This window comes from Nyctereutes procyonoides, unplaced genomic scaffold (assembly GCF_905146905.1).
Source record: "Nyctereutes procyonoides isolate TBG_1078 unplaced genomic scaffold, NYPRO_anot_genome, whole genome shotgun sequence".
Taxonomy (NCBI): Eukaryota; Metazoa; Chordata; class Mammalia; order Carnivora; family Canidae; genus Nyctereutes; species Nyctereutes procyonoides.
Genome location: NW_026575042.1, coordinates 34,823,205 through 34,850,407, shown reverse-complemented (window position 1 = coordinate 34,850,407; position 27,203 = coordinate 34,823,205). Strand labels below are relative to the sequence as shown.

The 27,203-nt window shown below is 39.3% G+C and overlaps 1 protein-coding gene across 1 annotated transcript; it reads left to right on the top strand.

The window, feature by feature from the left end:
* The first annotated feature begins 1,055 nt into the window (after positions 1 to 1,055).
* On the top strand, positions 1,056 to 13,280 carry DBR1 (debranching RNA lariats 1). The gene is made up of 8 exons (XM_055321589.1): positions 1,056 to 1,365; positions 2,004 to 2,128; positions 4,578 to 4,658; positions 6,438 to 6,523; positions 8,170 to 8,394; positions 11,256 to 11,336; positions 11,747 to 11,892; positions 12,393 to 13,280. Exons 1-8 carry the CDS (start codon positions 1,169 to 1,171, stop codon positions 13,084 to 13,086), a joined length of 1,635 nt encoding a protein of 544 aa, XP_055177564.1. The 5' UTR covers positions 1,056 to 1,168; the 3' UTR covers positions 13,087 to 13,280.
* The last annotated feature ends 13,923 nt before the right edge of the window (positions 13,281 to 27,203 follow it).

The following is a 27,203-nucleotide window of genomic DNA, read 5'->3' as shown; positions in this document are numbered from 1 at the left end:
TAATCCTGATTAGATTACTTTCTTGATTAAATTTGGCTTACTGTTCTGCTTGTTTCTATATTGGCCACTCCTTTTTTTTTTAATTTATTCATGAGATGCAGAGAGGGAGGCAGAGACCTAGGCAGAGGGAGAAGCAGGCTCCCTGCCGGGAGCCCGACGTGGGACTCGATCCCTGGACCTCCGGGGATCACGACCTGAGCCAAAGGCAATGCTCAACCACTGAGCCACCCAGGTGCCCCTGGGCCACTCATTTTTTTAAATTGCCATTTTGGTTCTTTTCCTTCCTGGACGTTTTCTAGACATTCTTCCGCTTTCATTGAGCTTGCAGTCTAGTTATGCAAACACCTATTTGGTAGGAAAAATAAGAGTCCTCGGCTCCTTTAAAAAAAAAAAACACGGTAATTTTATTTTACTTTTTTTTTAAGATTTATTCATTTATTTATGATAGACATAGAGAGAGAGAGAGAGAGAGAGAGAGAGAGAGAGAGAGAGAGAGGGAGGAGCCGGCTCCATGGCGGGAGCCCTACGTGGGACTCGATCCCGGGACTCCAGGATCGCACCCTGGGCCGAAGGCAGGTGCTAAACTGCTGAGCCACCCGGTAATTTTAGAAACTCTTCCGTGGGATAATTCAGAGACCCTCAGCGAGCTTTTAAAGTTTTATTTAAAAAATGATTTTCAGTTTGATGTGTCTTTTTAAAAAAAAACATCTTTTACTCTCTAATTCGCTTTCAGGAAATTTATCTTTGCTGTGAGAGGGTTCGTCCTAGGAAATGAGCCAATCGCACGGGCTCACTTGCTTAATCTGGCTTAGTTTTATCAAACTAAACTGCTGTTTCTGGGTAAAAAAACCAAAAAAAACAAAACACAACTCGGCTATTCGCGTCTTGATCTTTACCACCTGCCCGGCAGCTAACACCCAAGGACCCACGGAGCCAGGAAAAGCCCGAATCGTCTGGAAAGCGCTCTCGCATCCCGCGGTTCTTGCCCTTCCAGATCACTCTCTCGCGAGACTTGGAAACCGGAAGTGAATTGTATTCCAGGCGTCTGCGCGAGGCGTGGGCTCGGTGTTGGCGGGAGCCGAGCGGGGCGCGTCGTCTTCGCGGTCCGGCGTGGGCTGGCTCTGGGGCAGGGGCTTGCGGGCAGCGCTCCCCGCCTCGGGCCGGCGGGATGCGGGTGGCTGTGGCCGGTTGCTGCCACGGCGAACTAGACAAGATCTATGAGACGCTGGCGCTGGCGGAGAGGCGCGGCCCCGGGCCGATAGATCTTCTGCTGTGCTGCGGCGACTTCCAGGCGGTGCGCAACGAGGCCGACCTGCGTTGCATGGCCGTCCCGCCCAAGTACCGCCACATGCAGACCTTCTACAGGTGAGCGGCTCCGCGAGCCGTGACTCGGAGCAGTGGGTGGGGGAGGACCCGGACTGGATTCGAATCCCTCCTCCTTCCCCCCGCGACCCCTGCTGCCCCCCCCCCCGGCCCCGTCACGGACCAGCTGTCTCGCTTAGTTACCTTCTTTTGTTAACGCTGTGTCTAGGAACGGGTGCTTGGTGTCACTTTTCTCATTTCCTTCCACCTGTCTGTCTTGTCTGATCGAAGCCTGAGGGGATCAACCTGGAGGAAGAAGCTGACAGGTTAATCTCCCTTGTACTGGATAGGTCTCTGGGGCGGCTTCATTTATTGACCCGGGGGTTTTTGGTGGACACCTGCTTTGTCCTCGTCCGCTTTCTAGAAGCTAGGGTTAAGCAACGACACAAAGTTCTTGACCTCATTGAACGCACGCTGGTTTTGAACCCAAAGTGGCAGGCAGCCCCATCATTCTTAGGGACAAGCATAGGCAAATTTGTTTAGGGAGAGCTTTTTAAAAGTTTTTTTTATCGTGAGCTCAGATTTTCCTTTGGACCTTATTTTGCTTTTCTGCTACGCCCACTTTCATAGGGATGCGTAATGGCTTTTCTCTATGCCTGATTTCTGCTATGCCAACTGACAACTTTACCCTTCTGTTCCAGGTATTACTCTGGAGAGAGAAGGGCCCCAGTTCTCACAATCTTCATTGGGGGAAACCATGAAGCCTCAAATCATTTGCAAGAGTTACCCTATGGTGGCTGGGTGGCACCAAACATTTATTATTTAGGTATGTGTTTGTGGGTAACTTTTTGGTTTGTTTGGAATGGAAGAGCCTGTCAGGATTTGTGTATTAGCTGGGCAGCATCTTGAGATGTATAGTGTTTTGGGAAAGCCTCTTAATTTAACTAATTCTGAAAGTTTAAACAGTTAATTTAAACAGGTAATCATGAAAATGTGTCCATGCTTCATGTAGTGTTTTAAGCAATATAGATAATATGACATAGTAATAATAAATATAACTGCAGAGACCTTTTACACTATTTGCAGTCCTTTTATTTTTTCTTACTCTTTCTATTAAATTAAGAAAACTTAAACTTGGGATCCCTGGGTGGCGCAGCGGTTTAGCGCCTGCCTTTGGCCCAGGGCACAATCCTGGAGACCCAGGATCGAATCCCACGTCAGGCTCCCGGTGCATGGAGCCGGCTTCTCCCTCTCCCTATGTCTCTGCCTCTCTCTCTCTCTCTCTCTCTCTCTCTCTCTCTCTGTGTGTGTGTGTGTGTGACTATCATAAATAAAAATTAAAAAAAAAGAATACTTAAACTTATTATAATGACAATCGTTAAACATACTCAAAAATAGAGAATAGTAAAATGAATCTTTGTACCTACTAACCAGCTTCAACAACTATTATCATTCTGTCATCCTTATTTTAACCCCACTCCCCTCTAAACTTTTCTTTTTTTCCCCTCTAAACATTTTTTGTGGGAAGAAGTGACTAAGAGTATTTTAAAACCAATCCCAGCCATCAGATGATTTCACCTATGAATATTTTGGTACATATTTTTAAGAGATAAAGGACTTTTTAAAAGATATCACAGCTACAGTACTATAATTACATACATTATTATATAGTACCATTATTATACTATAGCGTTATTATATTAACTAAAGGAGCAATACTTCCTCATTATCTGTTGCCTAATCTTCAGATTTCTGTGATTAATACCAAGAGTTTGGCTTTAAAATGGACTTGTTCAAGTAAAATCCAAGCAAGGTCCACACATTTCATTTGATTGTCATGATTCTAATGCCTTTTAGGCTGTAATGGTCCCTTTCCTCCCTTACCCCATGTCCTTTATTTGTTGAGGAAAATGGAATTTCGTCTTACAGAATTTCCTGCTTTCTGGATTTAACTGATTGGAATTTCTTGTATGTTGTTTAACATTTTCCTTTCATCCTCTGCATTACTTATAATCTATATAATACTATATTTAGATTTACAGCCTGATTAGATTCAGGTTCAGTTTTAGCCCTGTTAGATTATACAGTCCCTTTCTTTTTATTGAAATAAAAAAATTTTTTTTAAAATTTTTATTTATTTATGATAGTCATCACAGAGAGAGAGAGAGAGAGGCAGAGACACAGGCAGAGGGAGAAGCAGGCTCCATGCACCGGGAGCCCGACGTGGGACTCGATCCCGGGTCTCCAGGATTGCGCCCTGGGCCAAAGGCAGGCGCCAAACCGCTGCGCCACCCAGGGATCCCCTATTGATATGTTTATAGTGGGGCACCCAGGTAACTCAGTCGGTTGAGCATCCAACTCTTGATTTTGGCTCAGGTCATGATCTCAGGGTTGTGAGATTGAGCCTTGAGTCGAGTTTTTTTGCTTACGGTGAAGTCTGCTTGAGAGATTTTCTCTTTCCCTCCCCTTCTGCTCTTCCCCCAGCTCATGCTTTCTCTCTTTCAAATAAATAAATAAAATATTTTTAAAAAATAAATGTTTATAGCTGTAATGATGACATCATAACTTCAGGAATGTGTATCTCTACTTCATTGCTGGTTGATTATTTGACAATTGCAATATTGTGAAAAAATATTTGAAGATGGTCAGTCAGAAATGAAATATCGAAACTGCAGGTTCTTGAGGTACCTGGGTGGCTCAGTTGGTTATGCATCTGCCTTCAGCTCAGGTCACTGTTCCAGGGTCCTGGGATCCAGTCCCTGCATCAGGCTCCCTACTCAGCGGGGAGCCTGCTTCTCCCACTCCCTCTGGCTTTCCCCCTGCTTGTGTTCTCTCTCTCTTTCCCCCTCTCTTTCAAATAAATAAATAAAATCTTAAAAAAAAAAAAACAAAACTGCAGGTTCTTATTACTTTATACCTGTTGACTTTCAGATGTATAACATACAAATTTATCATAGGACATTTTTCATTTTTTCCTCTCCAGCCCACTATAGTATTTTATTAAGTACCAAATTATGTCTATTTTTCCCTTAACGCACCTAATTTCATTTATTCCTTCCTTTCTGCTTAGTCTCTTGCCTGTCTGCTTCTAGGCCTCTCCTTCCAAGTCTCCTTTATGTATTTTTGGCATATCACTATGTAAGAGTTCATCATGACATTTAATTTTCAAATAATTTTAGGGCCACATGGAGTTTTAGGCCTTTAAACTCTTCATTTAGTTAGTAAAGAGATTGCTTCTGCCTATTTTTATTTTATTTAATTGTGTACTTTTTCAGGTTTGGCTGGTGTAGTAAAATACCGAGGCATAAGGATTGGTGGCATCTCTGGTATCTTTAAATCTCATGACTATCGAAAAGGTATATATTATTCTGAGAATTGTGTTTAAACTTTAGAACTTGCATGTCTCAGGGTAACTTACGCATAATTTATAGTTTGACGTTTTCATTGGATTTTTTCTCTGAACTATTATTATTTTTTTAATGAAATATTTTATACATGTAAAAATGTTGAGAACTTTAGAACATATTATTTATGTATCCATTGTCTAGCTTTATCAAGTCTTTGTATCTTGTGATTTTTAGTTAGGATTTCAAAGAAATAAAACAGTACAGATACAGTCAGAGCTCATGTTTAATCTGTCCTCAGTCCCATTCTCCTTTTATTCTTCCCTTTCCTCACCAGGCAGTCATTCTTCTGAATTTGGTGTTTGTCATTCATTTGATTATGTCATTATCAGATATGTAACAGCTTTAAACAGCATATAGTTTGGCATGTTTTAAACTTCATGGGAATGTATCATTTTGCACATATCTTCCTGCAACTTGCTTCATTGTTTAATATGTTTTTGAAATCCATGTTGATACATATCACTCTATTCATTTTAACTTATAAGTAGTATTCCATTGTAGAAATATACCACACTGTACTTACTCATTCTACTATATCTGAAAAAATTATACCTTACTTTTAAAGTTAAAGAAATAGCTTGGGTTCACATTAATTTTGAAATTTTATGAATTGGCAGCTAAAACTTATATCCTCAGTGCAACTGTTCAATCATAAGTCTGTTCCCTGCTGCCCATGGTCTTAAACTATTGGCATGGGAATACAGAAATAGGCTTTCTCCTTTATGGCAAGTGTGGGTGCAAACTATCCTCCATTCTTTGGAGGATAGCTGGTAATCTATGAAAATTATAAAAGCACTCTGACCCAGGAGTTCTATTTCCAGGAATGTAATGTACAGATATATTCCACAAGTGCAAAATGATGTGTATACATTTTAAAATTTCAGCCTTGTTTGTAATGGCAAAATGTAGGAGCTAATTAACTATATCATGATAAAACTATACAATATAGTGCCATGAAGCAATTTTTTTTTACAAAGAAAATAAGCAGCTTTATCCGTATCATACACAAAGAATTCCAAAATAAGTAAAGAAAAAAACATGGCACAAAATATGTAGAAACTACTGCCATTTGTGTAAAAAAAAAAATGAAGGGTAAAGAAGTTTGTGTATTATTATATGCATAGTTGATATCCCTGGAATAAAATACTAAAACCTGATTAACACTGGTTGCCTCTAGGTAGTGTTACTGGTGGCTGGGGGACAGGAATAGGAGGATCCCTGCCTCCCATTGTTTTAGCAGCTTTGTAGAGGTAAAACTTACATATTTTTGGAAGTATACAATTCAGTAATTTTCAGTAAATTTATAGGATTATGCAACCATCCAGATTTAGAACATTTCTATCATTCCCAGAAGTTTTGTAGTTAATTCCTGCTCCCACCCCAGCCCTACAATCACTGGTCTACTCTCTGGAGGAAAACTCCTTATTCTGTTCTGATGGTATCTTTTAAATTTTAAACTATGTGAATGACCAATGTATTCCATATTAAATATAATTTAAAAAATCATAAACCCCTCAATTATTTAGAGATTTATAATTAGTGATCACTTATTAGTAGAAAATACCAGCATTTTAAGGACAGTGTCTTCATTAAATTTTTAAGAACCAAAAACATTAATGATAGACATCAGTTTTGGAGAAGTGTATGTGTATATATATATATATATATATTTGTACTTGTGGTATTTAAGGGAGTTGAATATAGCTTATTTCTCTTCTTTAATTTAAGGTCATTTTGAGTGCCCCCCTTATAATCCAGCTACGATAAGGAGTATATATCATGTGAGAAATATTGAAGTCTATAAATTAAAACAGGTAAGTAAAAAGTACATTATAGCAGACTTGAAAAAATGTTAAAGTAATTCTACCAAAGTGTATTTTGATCATTTTGGTGTATGACTCCCAAGAAGAGCCTAATTCAGTATTTCTAAAATTTGGATCTTCAGTTGCTTTTAGGAGGTTCACAGATTAACATTTTTTAATTCTAATATTATGAATTTATTTTAGGGAGTATTAATAAAATAGAACATTTAATCCATGACTTTAGATATTACTACTTAGGTTAAGGCTAGAAAATATATGCTGGCATAAAGTGATACTTTAAAGAAAATACTAAAATTTGTAAACAATGGTACTAAATAGGTAATAAATAGTGGTAAAAAATAATAGAGAATATGGTAGTATTGTGAGGGTGGCATTGGAACACTGGCTTAACTGGAGAGTAAGTGAAACTAGGTTTTTGTTTGAGGATGCATTAAATGGCTGACAGTGGGCTTAAGCGGTTTTCACAGAAGATATTTCATATAATTGCCACACAGTTCAATGAAGTAAGTGTTACCCTAACTTGTCACATTAAGGATGCAAGGCCAAGGCTCAGATAGGTAAGTAGCCTGCCTGGGATTTCTCAAATAGTTAAGTGATGGAGCCTGCCTAATGCTCTCAGGCCCTTCCCACCATACCCTACAGTCTCTGTAGGAGCATAAGGACGCTTGTGGGCATTTCTTTAATATCCTACTCATAACAGTTCCCTACCTTGAGTGCTTTTCCCTTTTGCCCATTTCAGTCCTCTACCAGTCTTTGAAGAACTAGCTTAGATGCCAGTGTTAGAGTTTTTTGTTTGGTTTCGTTTTTTAGGTAGGTGCCATGCCCAGCGTGGAGCCCAATGTGAGGCTTGAACTCAGGACCCTGAGATCAATACCTGAGCTGAGATTAAGAGTCAGATGCTTAACTGACTGAGCTGCCCAGGTGCCCCACCAGTGTTCTAGTTTAAAGCCATCTCCCTTCTCTGAATTTTCATTGCACTTACTGCTTGCATCAGTTATTTGGTGATTCATCATACCTGTCTTATATTGTCTTGAAAACTTATTTTAATTTATTTTTCCAAGTACTTATTGCAGATTACTTGAAGGTGCTAGGGATCAGTAAAGTATGAGGTGTATTTTGTGACCACCCCATGAACACACCAGCCACCTCAAATACTGCTAACATAACTTACATAGTAGTAAACAGGATTTTTTAGGTGTATGCTATGTGAGTCCATTAGAAAAAAAAAAAAAAGAATGTACCTTTGGGTTTTACTGTATTATTTACATTAGAGATCTCATGAAGTCTGATGTCTCTGTGTCTTAAAATAGTTTCTTCACTAAAAGGGAAAAGAATAATGGTTAGTATATATTTTAGAGACCCTATGTAGCTGGTTGGCAGTCTGATCAAAGTGTGTCTGTATTGCTTTGCCTTGCCATGGAAGATATGGGTGATTTGTGAGGAGAGAGAAAGCGATTTCTTTTTGCTTAGATGAGTGAGTTCTTAGTGACTTCTGTGACCATCTTAATAAAGTTTCCTTAGAATGAATTACAGAGAAATCTAAGGATCTAAGTGGCAAATGGTTGTGCGGTGGTGGAGAGAAAGTAGGGATTGCTTTTGGTTAATCTGTTTTTAAAAGTTTTCTTTTTCTGTTAAAGCTAAAGCAGCCTATGGACATATTCTTATCTCACGATTGGCCAAGAGGGATATATCATTATGGAAATAAGAAGCAACTTCTTAAGACTAAATCTTTTTTCCGACAAGAAGTGGAAAATAACACATTGGGAAGTCCTGCTGCCTCTGAGCTTTTAGAGCACTTAAAACCTACTTACTGGTTTTCTGCACACCTTCACGTGAAGTTTGCAGCCTTGATGCAGCATCAGGTAGAAACCAAAAATATTTATTCTTTGATTTAACAAACACTCATCAAATATCTGCAGGCTAAGGCACTATTGGCCCAGTTGTAAATTTAGACAAAGAGATCAGAGATAACTTTGCTTTTGCAAGTAACTCCATTATCTTCGGGGAGAAGAGACCAGCAGTGATTATAAAATAGTGTAATAAATTTGTGACTAAAAGTGCCAGGATACTGTGGGAGCCACCTGTGCCATACTGTGGTGAGACAAGGGGAGGTAGATGGAGAGATGAAGAGATTGAGAATGTTTCCCAGAGGAATTGTTTATGCCGGGAAGCAGTAGAATATAGGTGACAGCATCTAGATGGAGAGACCTGTTTGTGCAAAGGCTAGGGGCCTAATGCCCGGCATGCTGATGGGACTGCAGCAGTGCCTGTAGCTGAGGCAGAGGGAGAGATGAGGCAAGAACAAGATCAGAACTGCCTTCCGGGCCATACACTGGAGTTTGGGGTTTTAACCAGAAGGTAATTGGGGAGTGATGAAACCGGACTTCATTTCAGAAAGATCAGTTTGGTAGCAGTTTTGTGTATGGATTATAATAAGTAAAATGGGAGGCAGAGGAGGCTGTATAAGCAAAAGATGAGATTCTAACCTACGGCAAAGAGGGAAAAACAGAACTCAGGTTCCAGAGTTTCCTTGGGAAATGGGGGATGATGGTGCTGATGGTGCTCAATGGAAGATAGAGAATAAATACATGCTTACAATTAGGCCTTTACAGAAATGTGTGGTTCTCCTTTTCCCCTCCCATTCTCACAAAACTCTGACTTTCCCCATAAAGTATTCCACAGGGGGAAAACATTTAGAAATGTCCTGGGTTAACAAGATTAGAGAGTTTGTCTCAAAGGCTCTTATAGAATTTCTTTCTTTTTTTTTTTTTTAAAGATTTTATTTATTTATTAATGAGAGACACACACACAGAGAGGCACAGACACAGGCAGAGGCAGAGGGAGAAGCAGGCTCCATGCAGGGAGCCTGATGTGGGACTCAATCCCGGGTCTCCAAAACCACATCCTGGGCTGAAGGTGGTGCTAAACCACTGAGCCACCTGGGCTGTAATTTCTGAGAATCTTTAATGTGTTATGGGCACTGCCCCTTTCTCCAAGAGTGAAATGCGGTGTGCAGTGCTTCCTGAACTTGACCCCACACGTTCTTGTGGGGTACACTTTAATGATGTTCTTCAAGTATAGTGTGGAAAGTTCTGTTTGAAAACATTCCTGTAGGCCCTGGCTGTTGTGGGTTGATCCTCACTCCCCAGTTTTACTGGGAAGAGGAGGCAAGGTTACTCCTTTTATTTCCCTTTGGGCCACTGCCAAAGTAATTATCCTCTTGTAAGGTCCAAGTCATCTGTTCATATCAATCACTTTTTCTACATCTGTGTTACTGTCTTTTGTCTTGTAGGGCTCATGACACTCCTGGATTTATATTGAAGCATCAGATTTGGTACTCTCCTCTCCATCCATCTTCTGTTGTTAACTGCAGGGACTTAAGTCTGAATTAACGTGTTTGATCCCTTTTTCTTAGCTCCTCAACCTCCTCTGACTTTGCCAGTGTTCTCTTTCAGCCCCTTTTCCAACACCAAAGACCCCTTTTCTTCAGGGCAGCCCTGCTGCCACAATCTGCCTATAATCTGTGTGCCTTCCACCCCATTCAGCTCCCCCCTCCACCAATGAACTAAAACCTGGCCCACAACAGGACGTCCCATAGCCTGCTCCTTGTCTGTTTTCTTCCATGTGCCTTACTGTTTTCAGGGAGTCACTTTGTACTGCATCCAATATGGCCTTCATGTTTGTGACCTACTGACATCTGCCCATGTTTCTTTCTACCAGTTCATTCTTTAAAAAATAGTTTCATTGGAGTATAATTTACATAACATAAAATCCACCCATTTAAATGTACAATTCAGTGAGTTTTAGTATATTTCCAGACTCCTGGGTGTTTCCAGAGCAAATGTCGCATAGCACAGTTTTAGGACATTTCCAGCACCCCAAAAGATCTTTTTCTTTTTTTTTTTTTTTTAAGATTTTATTTATTCATGAGAGACAGAGAGAGGCAGAGACACAGGCAGAGGGAAAAGCAAGCCCCCCTTACAAGGAGGCCGATGCAGGACTCAATCTCAGACCCTGAGATCATGCCCTGAGCCAAAGGCAGGTGCTCAACAGCTGAGCCACCCAGGCGTTCCCCCCAAAAGATCTTTTGTATCTTTTTGCTGTGAGTCCATGTTCCCACCCTTAGCCCCAGGCACCCACTAATTTGCTTTGTGTTTCTATGGATTTGCCTTTTCTGAACATTTATATAAGTGGGATCAAAATCCATAGTCTTTGTCTTGTGGTTTCTTTCCTTTGCTTGTTTTTGAGGTTTATTCATGCAGCAAGTTTAGTATTTATTTCATTTTTATTGTTGAGCAGTATTTCATTCTGTGAATGTATCACATCTACTTTTGGGGTTATATCTAAGAGATCTTTGCCTAACCCAAGGTTATAAAGATTTTTCCCTTATAATTTCTTCTAAAAGTTGCTTAGTTTTAGCTCTGCCAGATTACTTTTAAGCTATTCTGTTATTAACCTTTGTGTTATGTGCTTTAACAGTATCATTATCATCAGCATTTGTGTCTGCTTTAACTTTTGTAAGGAAGTTGCAGCCAGAGAGTTTAAGTGCCTTGCCCATTTCACTAGTGGTTATAGAACTAACTTATTTTGGAATAGTGACAGTTATTTCTTTGACATACATCTTAGGGGTATTTTTAATAAAGATTGTTTCCATCCTATTCTATGTATGAATTACCTGTGATGTCTTAACATTTTTTTCTTAAATCATGGTTCATATTTCTAGGCCGGGGATAAAGGACAGACAGCTAAAGCAACCAAATTTTTAGCCTTGGACAAATGCTTACCACATAGAGATTTTCTTCAGGTAAAAAGAAAATGAAATAACTGCATAGTTTTGCTCTTCCAATGATTAGAAAAATATTAATTTTCCCTTTAGAATTTATTTATGCTATCTATAATTTAGGTATTTTTAGAATTCCTTGGGAATATTTAAGTTACAATAGTGTTTTTAAGCCATCATTCCTTTTAAATTTTATTTTATTTATTTTATTTATTTTTAAGATTTTATTTATTTACTTGAGAGAGAGGGAGAAGCAGACTCCTGCTGAGCAGGAAGCCCGAGGTACTCTATCCCAGGACCTTGGGATCATAACCTGAGCTGAAGGCAGATGCTTGATCGCCTGAGCCACCCTAAAATTTAGGCGCCCCTAAATTGTATTGTTATATTGAAATTCTTAGAATATTAAAAATAAAAGTATCAATTTCTTCCTATAGGTAATAGAAATAGACCATGACCCCAATGCTCCTGAGTACTTAGAATATGATATCGAATGGCTTACTGTTCTTAGGGCTACCAATGATCTTATTAATGTGACTGAGAGGCTATGGAATATGCCTGAAAATAATGGCCTGCATACAAGGTGAGTCTGACCTGTTGCATGCCCAGTTTTTATTCCCTTCACCCTTTTCTTTTCTTTTCTTTTCTTTTCTTTTCTTTTCTTTTCTTTTCTTTTCTTTCTTTTCTTTTTTGAAATGAAGGGAATTATTATTGAGTGTCAAAATAGTGAAGATTGACTGGTATAAATTTCCCATCTAAGGGATAGAAAAATGGATAATTGAGTACCAACCCAATTAAGTTTATGAATGAACAAGCATGCATAAAATGATAATATGATGGAGATTTGGCTCACATGTTAAAATAATTTATGATTGTTTTAGAGCGTGAGTTAAGAACAGTTTTTTCTAAGAATTATTTTTATTCCAAAATAGTCCTTTGGCAAATTAACTATAATTTTATTAAATGGAATTTTTATATATGGTTTATATTTTATCCTTGCACACAAAATCCATTGTTAGATTTCATCTTTTATTGTCTGAGGTTTAATAAAATGTAAAAAGCTATTGTTTTGGACTTTTGTAGATGGGATTATAGTGCAACAGAAGAAGCTATGAACAAAGTGTTGGAAATACTGAATCATGACCTCAAAGTTCCATGTAACTTTAGCATAACAGCTGCTTGTTATGACCCTAGCAGACCACAGACACAAATGCAGTTGGTTCATAGGATCAATCCTCAAACTACTGAATTTTGTGCCCAACTTGGCATCACTGACATGAATGTCAGGCTTCAGAAGGCCAAGGAAGAACATCATTTGTGTGGGGAATATGAAGAGCAGGATGATGTGGAGAGTAATGACTCTGGAGAAGACCGTAGTGAATATAACACAGATACGTCTGCCCTGTCCTCTATTAATCCAGATGAAATAATGTTAGATGAAGAAGAGGAAGATGAAGATAGTATTATAAGTACACGTAGTGACATGAATACACCATCTGCAGAACCTTCTTCTGATCAAGCTTCTGACTTCTCTGCAAGCTTCTCTGATGTCAGGATCTTGCCGGGTTCCATGATTGTATCTTCTGATGATACATTGGGTTCTCCAGATGGCAGAGAGAGGAACCCTGGTGAGGCTCTGGAGTCAGGGGATGGAAAGGACTTAACTGAGTTGCCATCAAAGAGGCTGAGTGATGAACATGAACCTGAACAAAGAAAGAAAATTAAGAGGAGGAATCAAGCCATCTATGCTGCAGTGGATGATGATGATGCAGCATAAGACAATTTACTTGTCTTAGTATTATTATATGTAGATATGTGATTTTTGAGACCGTATTTTTAGAGTTGGATTTTTGACTCAAGATTAATTTTATAATAATGAAGATACATAAAGTTTTAGTTAGGTATTGACTTTGTCTTTAGTCCTTTGTATATTTCAGAAAAAAAATATTAAAATTTCATATATTTACTTGATCGAGTACCTTTTTTGAAGATGTGTATTACTCATTTTCATTTTTTTCAGGAAGCACTTACTGAATACATATTTTGTACTAGGCATTCTTCTGTAAGATGGCACTATAAAGATGAGTAAGACAGGGATTTTACCTTCAAGGAGTTACTGCCACTGAATATTTTGGTGTATAAAATATGGCATATTTATATTTTGTTTTGCAAAGTCATTACTGCATGTACAGTTTTGTATGCTTTCTTATTATAAATATTTTCCCTCGTGTGCTCCTAATGTCTATCAAATATGATTGAAATTGAAGATGATAGATACAGTTTCAGGAAATAAATTCCTTTGAATACTAAACATTGGTAAACATAAAATTTTACACGTAACTGCTGAGATTCACGTAACCTTGTAGACTTTGGCATATTTTAGCTTTAGTTTTAATTTTGAGGTAACTGTAGTAACTGTGTACAGGTCATTTTGGGCATGGTTCAGCCTAGTATTAATTACTAGCAGGGATTGAGTTGTACAAATGCTGCCCCTTGTGCTGTTACGTATAGCTAGTAGTAGAGTATTTTTAAAGATCCGCATGGAAGAACTATACCTCCGTCCTGTCTCTGGTTAAAATGTCTGGGTTGATTGAGGAGATGGTTGCCATGTACTTTGGATCAGCAGTCATGAATTCAGACTGTTGTAGAATATCGTCATCCCACAGTAATCCAAACTCAATCCAAATCCAATCCAAACTTTCTCCAGTCTAGGAGAAATATTCAGCAGTTGGCTTCCATCTTGTCAGCATCTGACTTGAAAGTCAAGCACTTTACTGCCATCTATTTTTACTTTCTTTTATGAGTTGACTATTTAATTTACTTATTTTAATTTTCATTATTTGCATAAGGTATTTAAAAGGTATGGATTTCCCCCATCACTGATTTAATGGAATCCAGTACTAACATTTAGGTCCCTCCTCCCCAAAATTCTTTAATAAAGGTAAATAAAAGCAGAAAGTAATTACATATAAAATAAATAACAGAGTTCATAAAACAAAAGCAATCCTCTAGCTTGCCCAATCAAGAAAGAAAGCACAAATGCCAAAAGACATATAAATAAAAGGGAGAAATAGCCAGTATAACAGGATATTCAAACAAACAGGATTACTCTCATAACTTAGTACAAATAAATTTGATAATGATTACTTTCCTAGGAAAATAGAATTAGCTGAAATTCATCCTACTGGAGATGGGAAGTACCAAATCTTTTAAAGGCCAGATAATCCCTAATATAAGGTAAACTTAAAAAATGTAGAAAAATGAAGGAAAGTTTAGTTTTTATGAAGCAAGGATAATGTTGATACCTAAGTCTGATAAAGATTGCACAAAAAAACCACAGACCAATCTCACATAGGAATATTGCTGCAAAAATCCTAAATATTAGCAAGCAATCTATAGCATATTTTAAGGTAATTTAGCATGACTGTTACAAATATGGTTCAGTATTAGGAAATGTATTCATATAACTCACATAGTAGGTCTAAAAACAAATGTGGTTATTTCCATGGATGATAAAAAAGCTTTTGGCAAAAATAAACACCCATTCTGATTTTTTAAAAAGTAAAATCTAGGGGCGCTTGGGTGGGCTCAGTTGGTTAGGTGTCCAACTCTTGGTCCACTCAGGTCATGATCTCATGGGTCTTGAGATTGAGCCCCCCCCCTTTTTTTTCCTAAGATTTTATTTATTAATGAGACACCCACACAGAGGCAGAGACACAGGCAGAGGGAGAAGCAGGCTCCATGCAGGGAGCCCAATGTGGGACTCAGTCCCCAGTCTCCAGGATCAGGCCCTGGGCTGAAGGCAGCACTAAGCCACTGAGCCACCCAGGCTGCCAGATAGAGCCCTTTCTTATTGAGCTCCGTGCTCAGCAGGGAGTCTGCTTGAAGATTCTCTCCCTCTGCCCACCCATTCTCTCCTCTTTAACAACAACAAAAATCTTTGGAAAAAAAAAAATAAAATCTAGAATCTTGTTTAATGGGGAAACACTATTGGCATTCTCATCAAAGGGAAATAATCAGAAAGTCAAGGAGCAAGACAGGATATCCGCTACCTCCATTACATTTTAACATTGTATTGATGTGAAGAGCAAAACAATTTTTCAAAAGAAAACAATGAGAGAAATCAAGGGGCAGCCCCGGTGGCACAGCGGTTTAGTGCCGCCTGCAGCACTAAAGGATGGAGTCCCAGGATCGAGTCCCACATCGGGCTCCCTGCAAGGAGCCTGCTTCTGCCTCCCTCTCTCTCTGTGTCTCTATGAATAAATAAAATCTTAAAAAAACAAACAAACAAAAAAACGAGAGAAATCAAGATTGCAAAGAAAGGCAAGTACACACAAATGACCCGAAAGTTTAGATAGAAAACACAAGAAAATCAAAATTAAAATTAATACAGCATAGTAATGAGTAATACAGCAAGGTAGTAAGATAAAAATTAACATACAAAGCAATAGCTTTTATGTGCGCAATTACCAGTGACTGGTGTGATACAAACAATATCAAAAAGAAATACTTAACAAGAAATGTACAAAACCTATAATGAGGAAAACCTTAAAATACACCTCAAAATGCAAAAGTAGACTTGAACTAATGGAAACATCTCTTATTCTTGGACAGATAAACATTTTAAAGATGCCCATTCTTCCCAAGTTAGTATATAAATTTAACATTTATGGATGCATATTATTCCATTTATAGATGTATCTTCATTTATTAAACTAGTCCCTTCTGATGGACATTAGGTTGTTTCTAATCCTTTGAAAATCAAAACAATGAACATGAAAAGATACATTCTTTTGCTGGTGTGCAACTAGATTTCTAGGATAAATTCCTGCTAATGAAGTTGATGGACAGAGAGTACATTGGTTTATATTTCAATGAGTATAGCTTAACTGTCCTCTGCTGTGGTTGTACAAATTTATGCTCCCAGCAGCATGTTAGAGTGATGGTTTGTCCACACTTTCCCCAATGCCTTGTGTTATTAAACTTATGGGCATTTGCTCATCTGAGAGGTAAATATATCCCAGGGCAGCTTTCATCATCTTATATGTAGGGTTGAGTGTCTTCATATATTTAAACCCATTTGTATTTCTTTTGCTGTGAACTGCCTGGTCGTAGCTTTTCCCTGATTTTCTACAGGAATAAAGTTTAATTTCTTACTGATTTTTAGCTGTTGTTATGTAATAGGCAATATAATTTTGCTATTCAATTGTCTCTGACTACTGAGTCCATAAATCCTGCATCTTTATGTGTTTTTATAAAATAAAATTGTAAAACAGTTAAAACATGGCATCAGAACACCCTTGAGACAAATGTATAGTTATTGAATCATTATAAGGTGAACACCACTGTAAACTACCATCCAGGTCACCCAGGTAGCTAGAAAGTTGCCATTTACCCCAGAAATCCATCCATATGTCCCATTCTGATCTCAACACCCTTCCTTCCTCCAAAACTATCCATTTTCCTGTCTTTTATAGTAATCACTTTCTTTGTTTCTTTATAGCTTTTCACTTGTAGGCAATCCTAGACTCTATAGCTTAGTCCTGATCATTCAAAAAAATGGCAATGTCTTTAAAGATTCTTCTAATCTTTAGGACTCCCCTCCATCTTTCCTTTTCTTTACTCCATTTCAGATGATGATCTCAGGACTTCTGTGTAGTTTTCTATAGTCTAGATTTTGTTCTTGGTGCAGTTCAGCACATTTCTCTGTTCTCTGTATTTCCTGCAAACTGACAGCTGGAGCCAGATGCTTTATCAAACGTAGATAAAATCCCTTTGAAAAGACCATAGGTGGTGCTGTGGTCCTTCATCAGGAGGCACACAATGTCTGGTTTTCTTTCTTTTAGTGATATTAACAGCTTTTGATGGTCAATGTCTAGAACAATTACTTTATTGGGAGTTGCAAAATAATGATATTCTAATTCATTAACTTATTTTTCATTTATTCATTGAAATACTTTATATACATTTGTAAGGTGGAGTTATTTTTATAAGAATTCTATTTTTATAACCAATAACCAATAGTGCAATTTTATGTGGGGAAATATAGGATAAATACTTGATTCTTTCTCTTCCAAGTTTTTAGATAGTGAATTGAATCTCTATCACAATCGAAAACTGGCCAATCAATTTGTTTTTTTTAATCATTATGAACCATTTAATCATTATGAATCATTATGGATTTAAACATACTTGAAGAGTTTCAATCAGTTGCACTTAGGCCTTTTAAAGCTAAGAGTGTTCTATTTTTTATTTTTTTAAATCTTTAAAAATTTAGTATTTATTTATTTATTTATTTGTTTATTTATTTAAGAGTGTTCTATTTTTGTTCAGTAGAAATCCCTTGAGTTGGTTTCTGAATCATTTTCACATGAGCCTAGTAGCTTCCTTTATCTGATGTGAAGACATAATCTTGACTTATCTTATATTTGTTTTCTGCCCAAAGCATGAAATGGATCACTTCCCCATAAAACCCTTGTTTCTCTTAGTGAAAAATGATATTTCAAAATCGCAATCTGGGTACAAGGATTGCTAATTGCTACCAAGGATTGATCACTGTTTCTAGGCTTCTTCAATGGACAAAGGTAGGAAAAGTTTACACACACACACACACACACACACACACCCCAAAACACTATGAACACGAGTTCATACTGATATTTCCAACTAAAATTCAGGACTACAGGATGTTTTACTTAACCTCTTCTATAATACATCCATACCTCCTATCTTTTACCCTGGAAATCTTGATTTCAAGAACCTAGAGTACTAAATAAAATTAGAATCTCCTATAATCACTCGTTTACTTTAACCTCTAATACACACACACACACACACAAATCTCAGAGTAATACAATTACTGAGAATAGTCATTTTTTGCATATGTGCGATTTTCTCCCCATTTTGGGTTTTTGACTATTGATGTGGTTAATTTTAAGTCTCTCACCTTACTATTTTTCTCTATTTCTCCCATTTGTATTTTGTCCTTCCTTTCCTCCTTTTCTGGCTTCTATTAGATGAATTGAATATTTTTTTAGGATTTGATTTTATCTCCCCTTTTGGCTTATTAGCCATAAACTTTGTTGTGTTATTTAAGTGGATGCTGCAGGGCTTATAGTGTACATTTTTGTTGGAGGAGGTCATCAAAAAGACCTGATTGCCAGTCGACCTGTGAGGTGGACCCAGGCAATCAGAAGATCGACCTCCTCCACTGTCCTTGGAATCTGGGTTCTGCTTGCCTTTCCCACTCTCAGTGGCTGGTCCAAGAACATAGCCTTCAGACAATGATGTGGTGTTGAGAACACCTGCACAGCATATGTGACTGTACCTAGTTAAGAGTTCTCTCCACATACATTTTTAAGATGTGGTACGCAGATCCTGGGATCTGCTCATCTCGCTGCAGCCCAAGATGAGCCTTGTAAGTTCCCCTTGCCTATCAATACTGCTACCTATCAACCTGGAGCAGCTTGCTTCTTCCTTTGGTCTCTCCTTGTCCTCTGCACTTGCAGGCCAATTTCAGATTATGCCTGGAATGCCCCCCAAAGGGTTATGAACCAACAATCTTTTAAATTATGACAGCTTACCTTATCACTTCACATACAGTGTAGGAACTTACTTCCCCCATTACTTCCCATTACTTCCCGTTCTGTCTCTATGCTATTTCACCGTACAGTTTATTTTTATATATGCTACAAACTCCAAACAATATTATTTTGATTTTTATTTAAACAGTTACTTATATTTTAAAGGGATGGAAATAACAAAATACTTGTATATTTATCCGCATTGTTACCATTATTTTTAAAAGATTTTATTTATTTATTCATGAAAGACACAGAAAAAGAGGCACAGACACAGGCAGAGGAAAAGCAGACTCCCTGTGGGGAGCCTGATGTGGGACTCGATCCCAGGACCCCAGGATCATGCCCTGAGCGGAAGGCAGATGCTCAACCACTGAGCCACCCAGATGTCCCATTGTTACCATTAAAAAAAAAAGATTTTATTTATTTATTTGACAGAAAGAGATGGAGAGAGCACAACAGGGTTAGCGGCAGAGGGAGAGGGAGAAGCAGGCTCCCCACTGAGCAGAGAGCTCCATACAGGGCATTACCATTTTTTTAAATAAACAAATTTATCTTTTAAAGTTTACTTATTCTTTCAGTAATCTCTATGCCCATCATGGGGCTTGAACTCATGACCCTTAGATTATGGGTCCCATGCTCTTCTAACTGAGCCAGCCAAGTGGGCCCCATGTTGTTACCATTTTTGATGTTCTTCATTCCCTTGTAGAGATTCGTATTTCCTGGCATAGCTTTTTTTCTGCCTCAAGGACCTGGCTTCATATTTCTTGAAGTGCAGATCCTCTGGTGATTAATTATTTCAACTTTTGTATAGCTCAAAAACAAGACAAAACAAAACAATGACTTTATTTTGCTTTCATTTTTGAAAGATATTTTCACTGGGGATAGAATTCTAGGCTCAAAGGTGCTTGTTTTTGTTTTGTGGTTGAGTACTTTAAAATGTTATTTTCTTTTTTAGATGGTTACTGAGAAGAAATCTGGAATCATTCTATGTTCTTCTATTTAACGTGAATTTTTTTTTCTTTGACCGCCTTTAGTATTTTCTCCTTATCCTAGATCTGAGGAATTTGGTTATAACGTGCCTTGCTGTAGTTTTCTTCATGTCTCTGTGCTTGGAGTTAGCTGAGCTTTTGAATCTGTGGCTGTATAATTTCCCTCAAATTTGGAAACATTATGGCTATTACAATTTTTCGACTATTTTTTCTGTCTCCATTGTCTGCTTTCTTTTTGGAGGGACTCCATTTATTCATATATCAGACACTTAAAGTTATTGTATAGTTCACTGATCCTCTGTTCATTTTTAAGGATTCTTTTTTTCTCTGTGTGTTTTCATTTCAGATAGTTTCTGTTATTATGTCTTCTACATTTCTATTGCTATGTCAAGAACATTCTTTTCTTGTGCAATGCCAAATCTGCCATTATTCCTATCAATCTTTTTTTCATCTCTGACATTGTAGTTTCATCTCTAGAAGTTTCATTTGGGTCTCTTTTATCCTTCCACATCTCTTCTTAGCTTTCTTGAACATACATAGTATTTTTATAATAATTATTTTAATATCTTTGTTGGTTAACCCTAACATGTCAGTTCTGATTTGGTTTCAATTGATTGAGTTTCCTTTTCCTTTTCATTATTGGTTGTCTTTTCCTGCTCCTTTGCATGCTGGGTAATTTTTTTTAAAGATTTTATTTATTCATTCATAGAGACACACACAGAGAGAGAGAGAGAGGCAGAGACACAGGCAGAGGGAGAAGCAGGCTCCATGCAGGAAGCCCTACATGGGACTCGATTCCGGATCTCCAGGATCACACCCTGGGCTGAAGGCAGCGCTAAACCACTGAGCCACCGGGGCTGCCCCTTTTTTTTTTTTTTTTTTTTAAGATTTTATTTATGCAAGCTGGGTAATTTTTGATCAGATGTGAGACATTGTGGATTTTACTTTTTTGGGTACTGGATATTTTAGTTTTCCTAGATATGTTCTTGAGCTTTGTTCTGGGACTCAGCCAAGTTACTTGATGCTTTTAGGTCTTGCTTTTAAGGTTGGTTAGGCAGTATCAGAGATGTGTTAGTGTAAGGCTAATTTTGTCTTTATCTCAAGACAAAGAGCCTTCTGAGTTTCCTGCTCAATATCCTAGGAATTATGAAGTTTTTCATCCTGACTGGTAGGAACAGGCACTATTTCTGACCCTGTGTGACCCCATGTACCCTTCCTCTAGTACTTACTGATGGCTCTTTCTCTAACCTCAGGTTGTTCTCACACCCTCATCAGTCCCCCTCACACTCCTCACATACCTTGCTCTCGTTATTTCCCTGATTAATTCTCAGGGATGATTCTATAGGTCTCCAGAGTTTTTGCTCTGTGAAGCTCTCTCCTCTCCAGCACTCTGCTTACCTCAATCTTCCTAGAATCTCAGCTTGTTTTTTTATTTTTTATTTTATTTATGATAGTCACAGAGAGAGAGAGAGAGAGAGAGAGAGAGAGAGGCAGAGACATAGGCAGAGGGAGAAGCAGGCTCCATGCACCGGGAACCCGATGTGGGATTCGATCCCGGGCCTCCAGGATCGCGCCCTGGGCCAAAGGCAGGCACCAAACCGCTGCGCCACCCAGGGATCCCTCAGCTTGTCTTTTCAATGCAAGAAATCTGTGGCTTCCGAGTGGGCTCTCTATTCCCTATACTGAGGCCCAAAATCCCCCCGTGGCAGGAAGGTGGGGCAATCAGAGAGCTCAACTTGTTTGTATCCCATCTTTCAGGAGCTACTGTCCTTCTGGGGCGTCTGAGTGGTTTAGTCAGTTAAGTGTCTGCCTTTGGCTCAGGTCACGATCCCGGAGTCCTGGGATGGAGCCACGCATTGGACTTCCTGCTTAGAGAGAAGTCTGCTTCTCCCTCTCCCTCTGCCCCTTCCCTGCTCATGTTCAGTCTCTCTCTCTGTTAAATAAAATCTTTTTTAAAAAAGGATTTACTGTCCTTCATTGCCTGATGCATGGTGCCTTGAGAACCATTGTTTCATATATGTTGTCTATCTTTGTTGACGTATTTTGTGCATTTTGCATATTTTTGACTATTATTTTTTGTTTGTGTATTTTGTGTGGTTTTGTTTCAGGTAAGCAACAAATATTCTTGTAGTCTGCCTTCCTGGAAGTGGAATTCTTTATCCTGTATAATTTTGTTTCTGTGCTTCTTGGTATCTCCTCAGTGTGAGGCTCTGTGTTGGAGAGGAGGCCTTGTTGTTCAGTTTCCAGAGCTCATGGAGGCTCAGGCTATTCCAGCCCCTTCATAATTTACTATGGGCCCCTTGCCCTCAGCCACTACTACACTGGACAAAGCTCTCTCATTTCAGTGCTGCCATCCTTTCCAGCAATATTTGTTGGATATTTTGAGTTTCTCCTGCTCTTGAGTCTGGTTGCTTCTGTCTGCTTTCTCCAGCACAGAAGCTGATACCATAGAGTTCTTGGTGCTTTTGGTGGATCATTGGCATCCACTTGCATTTTGAGAATTAGGGGAATACCCTGTCACCTAGTTTGTGGCAAATGTTAACCATGGGATTTTGTTTCATAATTTAGTTGTTCTTGCTCATTCATGGGGACTTGGGGAGATTCAAAAATTATGCTGCTCTTATCATTTTTTCCAGAATCCTGCTGAAATTTCTTGGGAGACATTTATGGTCCTACCACATTATGCATTTCTTTTGGACTATCATTTTCTCTAATAGTTTGAGTTTTTCCTCTTAAATAATTTAAATTCTTCTATTTTTTCCCCTGGAAAGCTGTGGTTATGTCTTTATTTTTACTCTGTCTCCTCTTCCTTCTCTTCCTTTTCCTTTTAAATTTTTTCCAAAAAAAAAAAATAATAATTTTTTTCCAAGAGTATGTTCAATCCAGCCACAACTTTTGACCTGTTTTTTTAAAAAGATTTATTTGTTTGAGAGAGAGAGAGAGAGGTGAGAATTAGTGGGGGGAAGGGCAAAGAGAGAGATTCTCAAGCAGACTCCCTGCTGAGCACAGAGCCCTATGAGGAGCTTGATCTCCATCACTAGTGAGATCATGACCTGAGCTGAAACCAAGAGTTGGATGCTCAACTGACTGAGTCACTCAGGTGTCCCATGACCTGTTATTTTTTTTAATCTCTACATTTCTATCAGTTTATTCTGGTGATAATAATTTCATCATTGTTTCTCTGGTCATTTTGTCTTGCCAAGTGCAGCTTCTCCATAGGCATGTGGGGAAATTAGAAAAGGGATCAGTTCTTCAATATCTATCACAGATTAAGGCCAATTTAAAAAGCCAAAGGAATTTAAGAAGTACAGGTATAGGAACAGAACAACTGGCCAGTGGAATAAAAGAGAAAACTCAGAGACAGATATATGGGGCCTACATATGGGGACTTGCTATATGACAGTGTTGACATCATAACCCCATGGAGGAAGCATGAACTGTTTTATAGATGATGGTGGGGAAACTGGCTTACTCACTATAGGGGGAAAAAGAAAAATCAGTCTTCACATCTCACCATGAATAAGCAAATGGATGAATAAACTCAATGTGAGCTATGAAATTATAAAGAAAAAAATGTCAGAGAATGTCTTTATAACTTAGGAATAAGGAAGTCTTCTTCAATAGAATCTCCCAAATACAAATCATTCAACAGAATAACTATTGTCTTTATCTCATTAAAATAAGAACATTTGTTAGATAGAGGACATAAAAGACAAAATAATCCAAACGATATGTTGGGAAAAGACAGTTGCAGTATTTAAAACCAAACCGAGATTAATATCTAGATTTTCTTAGGAATGTGTAGATTTATAAGAAAAAGGCAGAGAACCCAACAGAGAAATGAGCAAAGCACATGAAGAAACAATTTACAGAAGTGGAAAACAAATAGTAAACATATTTAAAGAGATGCTTACTCATTAGTTATCAGAGAAGTGCAAGTTAAAGCAACAGTGAGATACCCCACAGGAAATTTGATGAACAGCTGACAGTCTAGTAATTGGTCACCAGCCCAGAACTGGCACGATGGGCACATGTAGGGGATGGCTATGGTATCAAAGGTAGAGACCACGCATTGGTCCAACAGCATCAATCCTCACTTCTCAAGATTGATGTAGCTCGTGCTGCCTCTGATTGTCCAACTTGCCAGCAAAAGAGATCAACACTGAGTCCTTGATATCACACTTTTGAGGAGACCAACTGATGGTTTGGTGCCCAGTTATTTAGTTACATCAGGCGCCTCCCATTGGAAGGGCCAATGCTTCATCTCCACAGGAATGACTATTCCAGGTATGAGTTCGCCTTTCTTGCCTGCAAATCTTCAGCCACAGCACTATCTGGGGTTATGGAATGCTTGATCCACAACTATGGAATCTCATCCAGCACAGGTTTTGACCAGGGGACTCAACAGTGAGGGAGGTGCTGGAGTAGGTCCATGACCATGGAATCTACTAATTGTATCAAATATTGCACTACCCAGAGAGAGCTTTCTGGAATAGTCTTCTAAAGGTGCAGCTGAAGTGCTAGCTTGGGAAAATACTGAAAGAATGGGGTGACACCTTCCAAAACACTGTAATTACATCAATTCAGAGACCAGTATATGCTGCTCTGCTCTCAAGAGGAAGAGTCCATGGATCCAGGAATCAAGAGATAACTACAGGAATGTCCCCACTGACTACCACTCCTCATGACCTATCAGAGGATTTTGTGCCATCAGGGCAACTCTGAGCTCTTCAGTGTTGGAGGTTCTGATCCCAAATAGGACAGATTCTTGCCAGGTGATACCACAAGGGTGTTGTTGGATTACGAACTGCTGCAAGGCACGGGACTTCCCATGGCCAGGGGCCAGCAAGTAAAAGGAGCAGTTATGCTGGTGGAGATAATTGACCCTGATCAGCAGGAGGAGGTCCGGGTGCTTTTACACCCTAGCAGCAGGAAGGAATCTGGTATGTATGGAACCTAGGAGATCCATTGTGGGGCCTCCTGGTCCTCTTTTGCCCCCTTTTAACTGTGCACAGACACAAGCTGCACAAGCAGCAACCCTAAGCTGAGAAAGGATTTGACTGTCAAGGATTGAGGCACTGTAAGGTCATGAGTTGCATAACTAGCTAAGCTACCAACATGTGATAAGGCAACCCTTTTGGAGTGAAGGAATTCAGAATGGATGTTGGAGGTGGGAGCAGATGTGTTGCAGCCCTGAGGTCAACTACAGTGACAGGGGCTGTGGTTCATCCTCTAACCTCTTTCTTATCAGTTTCCCCTTGGGAAGAAAGGCCCATGGGAACCGAGGAAGCACTGCTCCGTGAAACTACGTGAAGTAGATCTGTGCAGCTCAAGGGGTGACTCTGGCAGCTGTGAGCATGTGCCTCAAGGACCTCCAATCAGAGGAAGTACAACTGACCAAAGACCCAGCTCCTGCTCTGTGAAATGGATCACCGAGTTGTGCCTAGGCGACTCTTCCTATGGGCTTCTAGTGACCAATGGAGCAAGAATCCTGAAGGAGACCTGTTCCTGGGAGACATAGCCCTCCTCTTATGGCTGACCAGTTTGAGGACTCTGATGACACCACTGAACCTGCCATAGACAAGGACAGCCATCAGCAAGGCAGCCCAGGACACTTCCATGCAAGCTTCTCAGACTTCTCAGGAAAATGGGATTTTCCAGCTTTCCAGCCTCATACAGCTCTCTATTTTCTCTCATACCGGCACTTCTATCAATTAAAATCCATGTACAATTAATCTAATCCTGATGTCTGCTTCTTGGAGGACCTGAACTGACGTGGCCTGTACAGGAGGGGTAAGGAAGGGAAGAGTTAAGAATGACCCCTTGATTTCCTGATTTGGGTCCTGGGTGCATGGTGATAGTGTTAGGCACTGAGATAAGGCAGACCAGAGGTCTTCATTTAAAGAGAGAAGGCAGGGACTCCTGGGTGGCTCAGCGGTTGAGCATCTGCCTTCGGCTCAGGGCATGGTCCCAGGATCCGGGATCGAGTCCCACATCGGGCTCCCTGCATGGAGCCTGCTTCTCCCTCTGCCTGTGTTTTTGTGTCTCTCATGAATAAATAAATAAAATCTTTTTAAAAAAATGAAGAGAGAAGGCATAACAAAGAGGACAAATGAGAGTTGTGTGGACAGACAGAAGGAAGGGAAGACAGAGAGGTCTCAGGTAAGGACAATTTTACCCACTATGGGTTTCTTTTGCAAATGAAGTTGTCCTTTCCCCCACTGGAGGCCTGGTTTCAATTTCTCAAATCCTTTTTAAAAATTTTTATTTATTTATTCATGAGAGACACAGAGAGAGGCAGAGACATAGGCAGAGGGAGAAGCAGGCCCCCCATGGGGAGCCTGATGCGGGACTCGATCCCAGGACCCCTGGATCACAACCTGAGCCCAAGGCAGATGCTCAACCACTGAGCCACACAGGCGTCACTCAATTCTTCAAATCTTAAGACAAGTTCCAACCTCATCAGTGACTTAAAAATAGATTCTTATAAAAACATAAGGAAGGAAATCAGAGGAAAGCTTGTTATGGGGTTTCTTGCTCAGTCAGTTGGGCTGCTGTAACAAAATACTGTAGACTGGTGGGCTTAATCAGCAGACATTTGCTATTCACAGTTCTAGAGGCTGGAACATCCAGGATCAAGGTGGAGGCTGAGTTCCTGGTGAGGATCCTTTTCCGGGTTTATACATATCCTGCCTTCTGGCTATCTTCAACGTGGCTTGTCCTTGGCGCATGCTCATGGAGAGAGAGAGAGATCTCTCATCTTCCTCTTCTTAAAGGATGCCAACTTCATAACCTCATTTAAACCTAATTCCCTCTGAAAGGCCCCACCTCCAAATACCATCACAGGGGGCTGAGGACTTTAACATAGGAATTTTGGTGCTGCTGGTGGTGGGTCGGTGGGTGGGCAACAAATATTCAGTCCATAGCAGTTTCTTTCAGCCACATTGAGAAATGCTGATTCTCATGGCCACTTGATTGTTATAAAGTGCCTGTGCCATGTGGACACTTGGCATAAGTGGCTCCAAAGATGTTCCCAAGTCCTTACAGAAAGAAGAAATGAAATATTGACTTCAAGAGTGTAATAGCAGAGTGCCTTCAGTCTCCAGCCTCGAACTGGTCCACCATTTGCTCTTGGCTTCTTGCAGATTCTGTTCTTGAGCTTGAGATTCTGGTGTCTGGGGGACAACCATTTCACCAAGAACAATTATTTTCCCCTCACATCTCCCGCCGTTATCCCCATCCCTTCTTTTACTTGCAAGTACACCTAAAAAGGAGGAAGTTACATGTGCAGATACAGTAATTTCCAGAACAAACCTGGACAT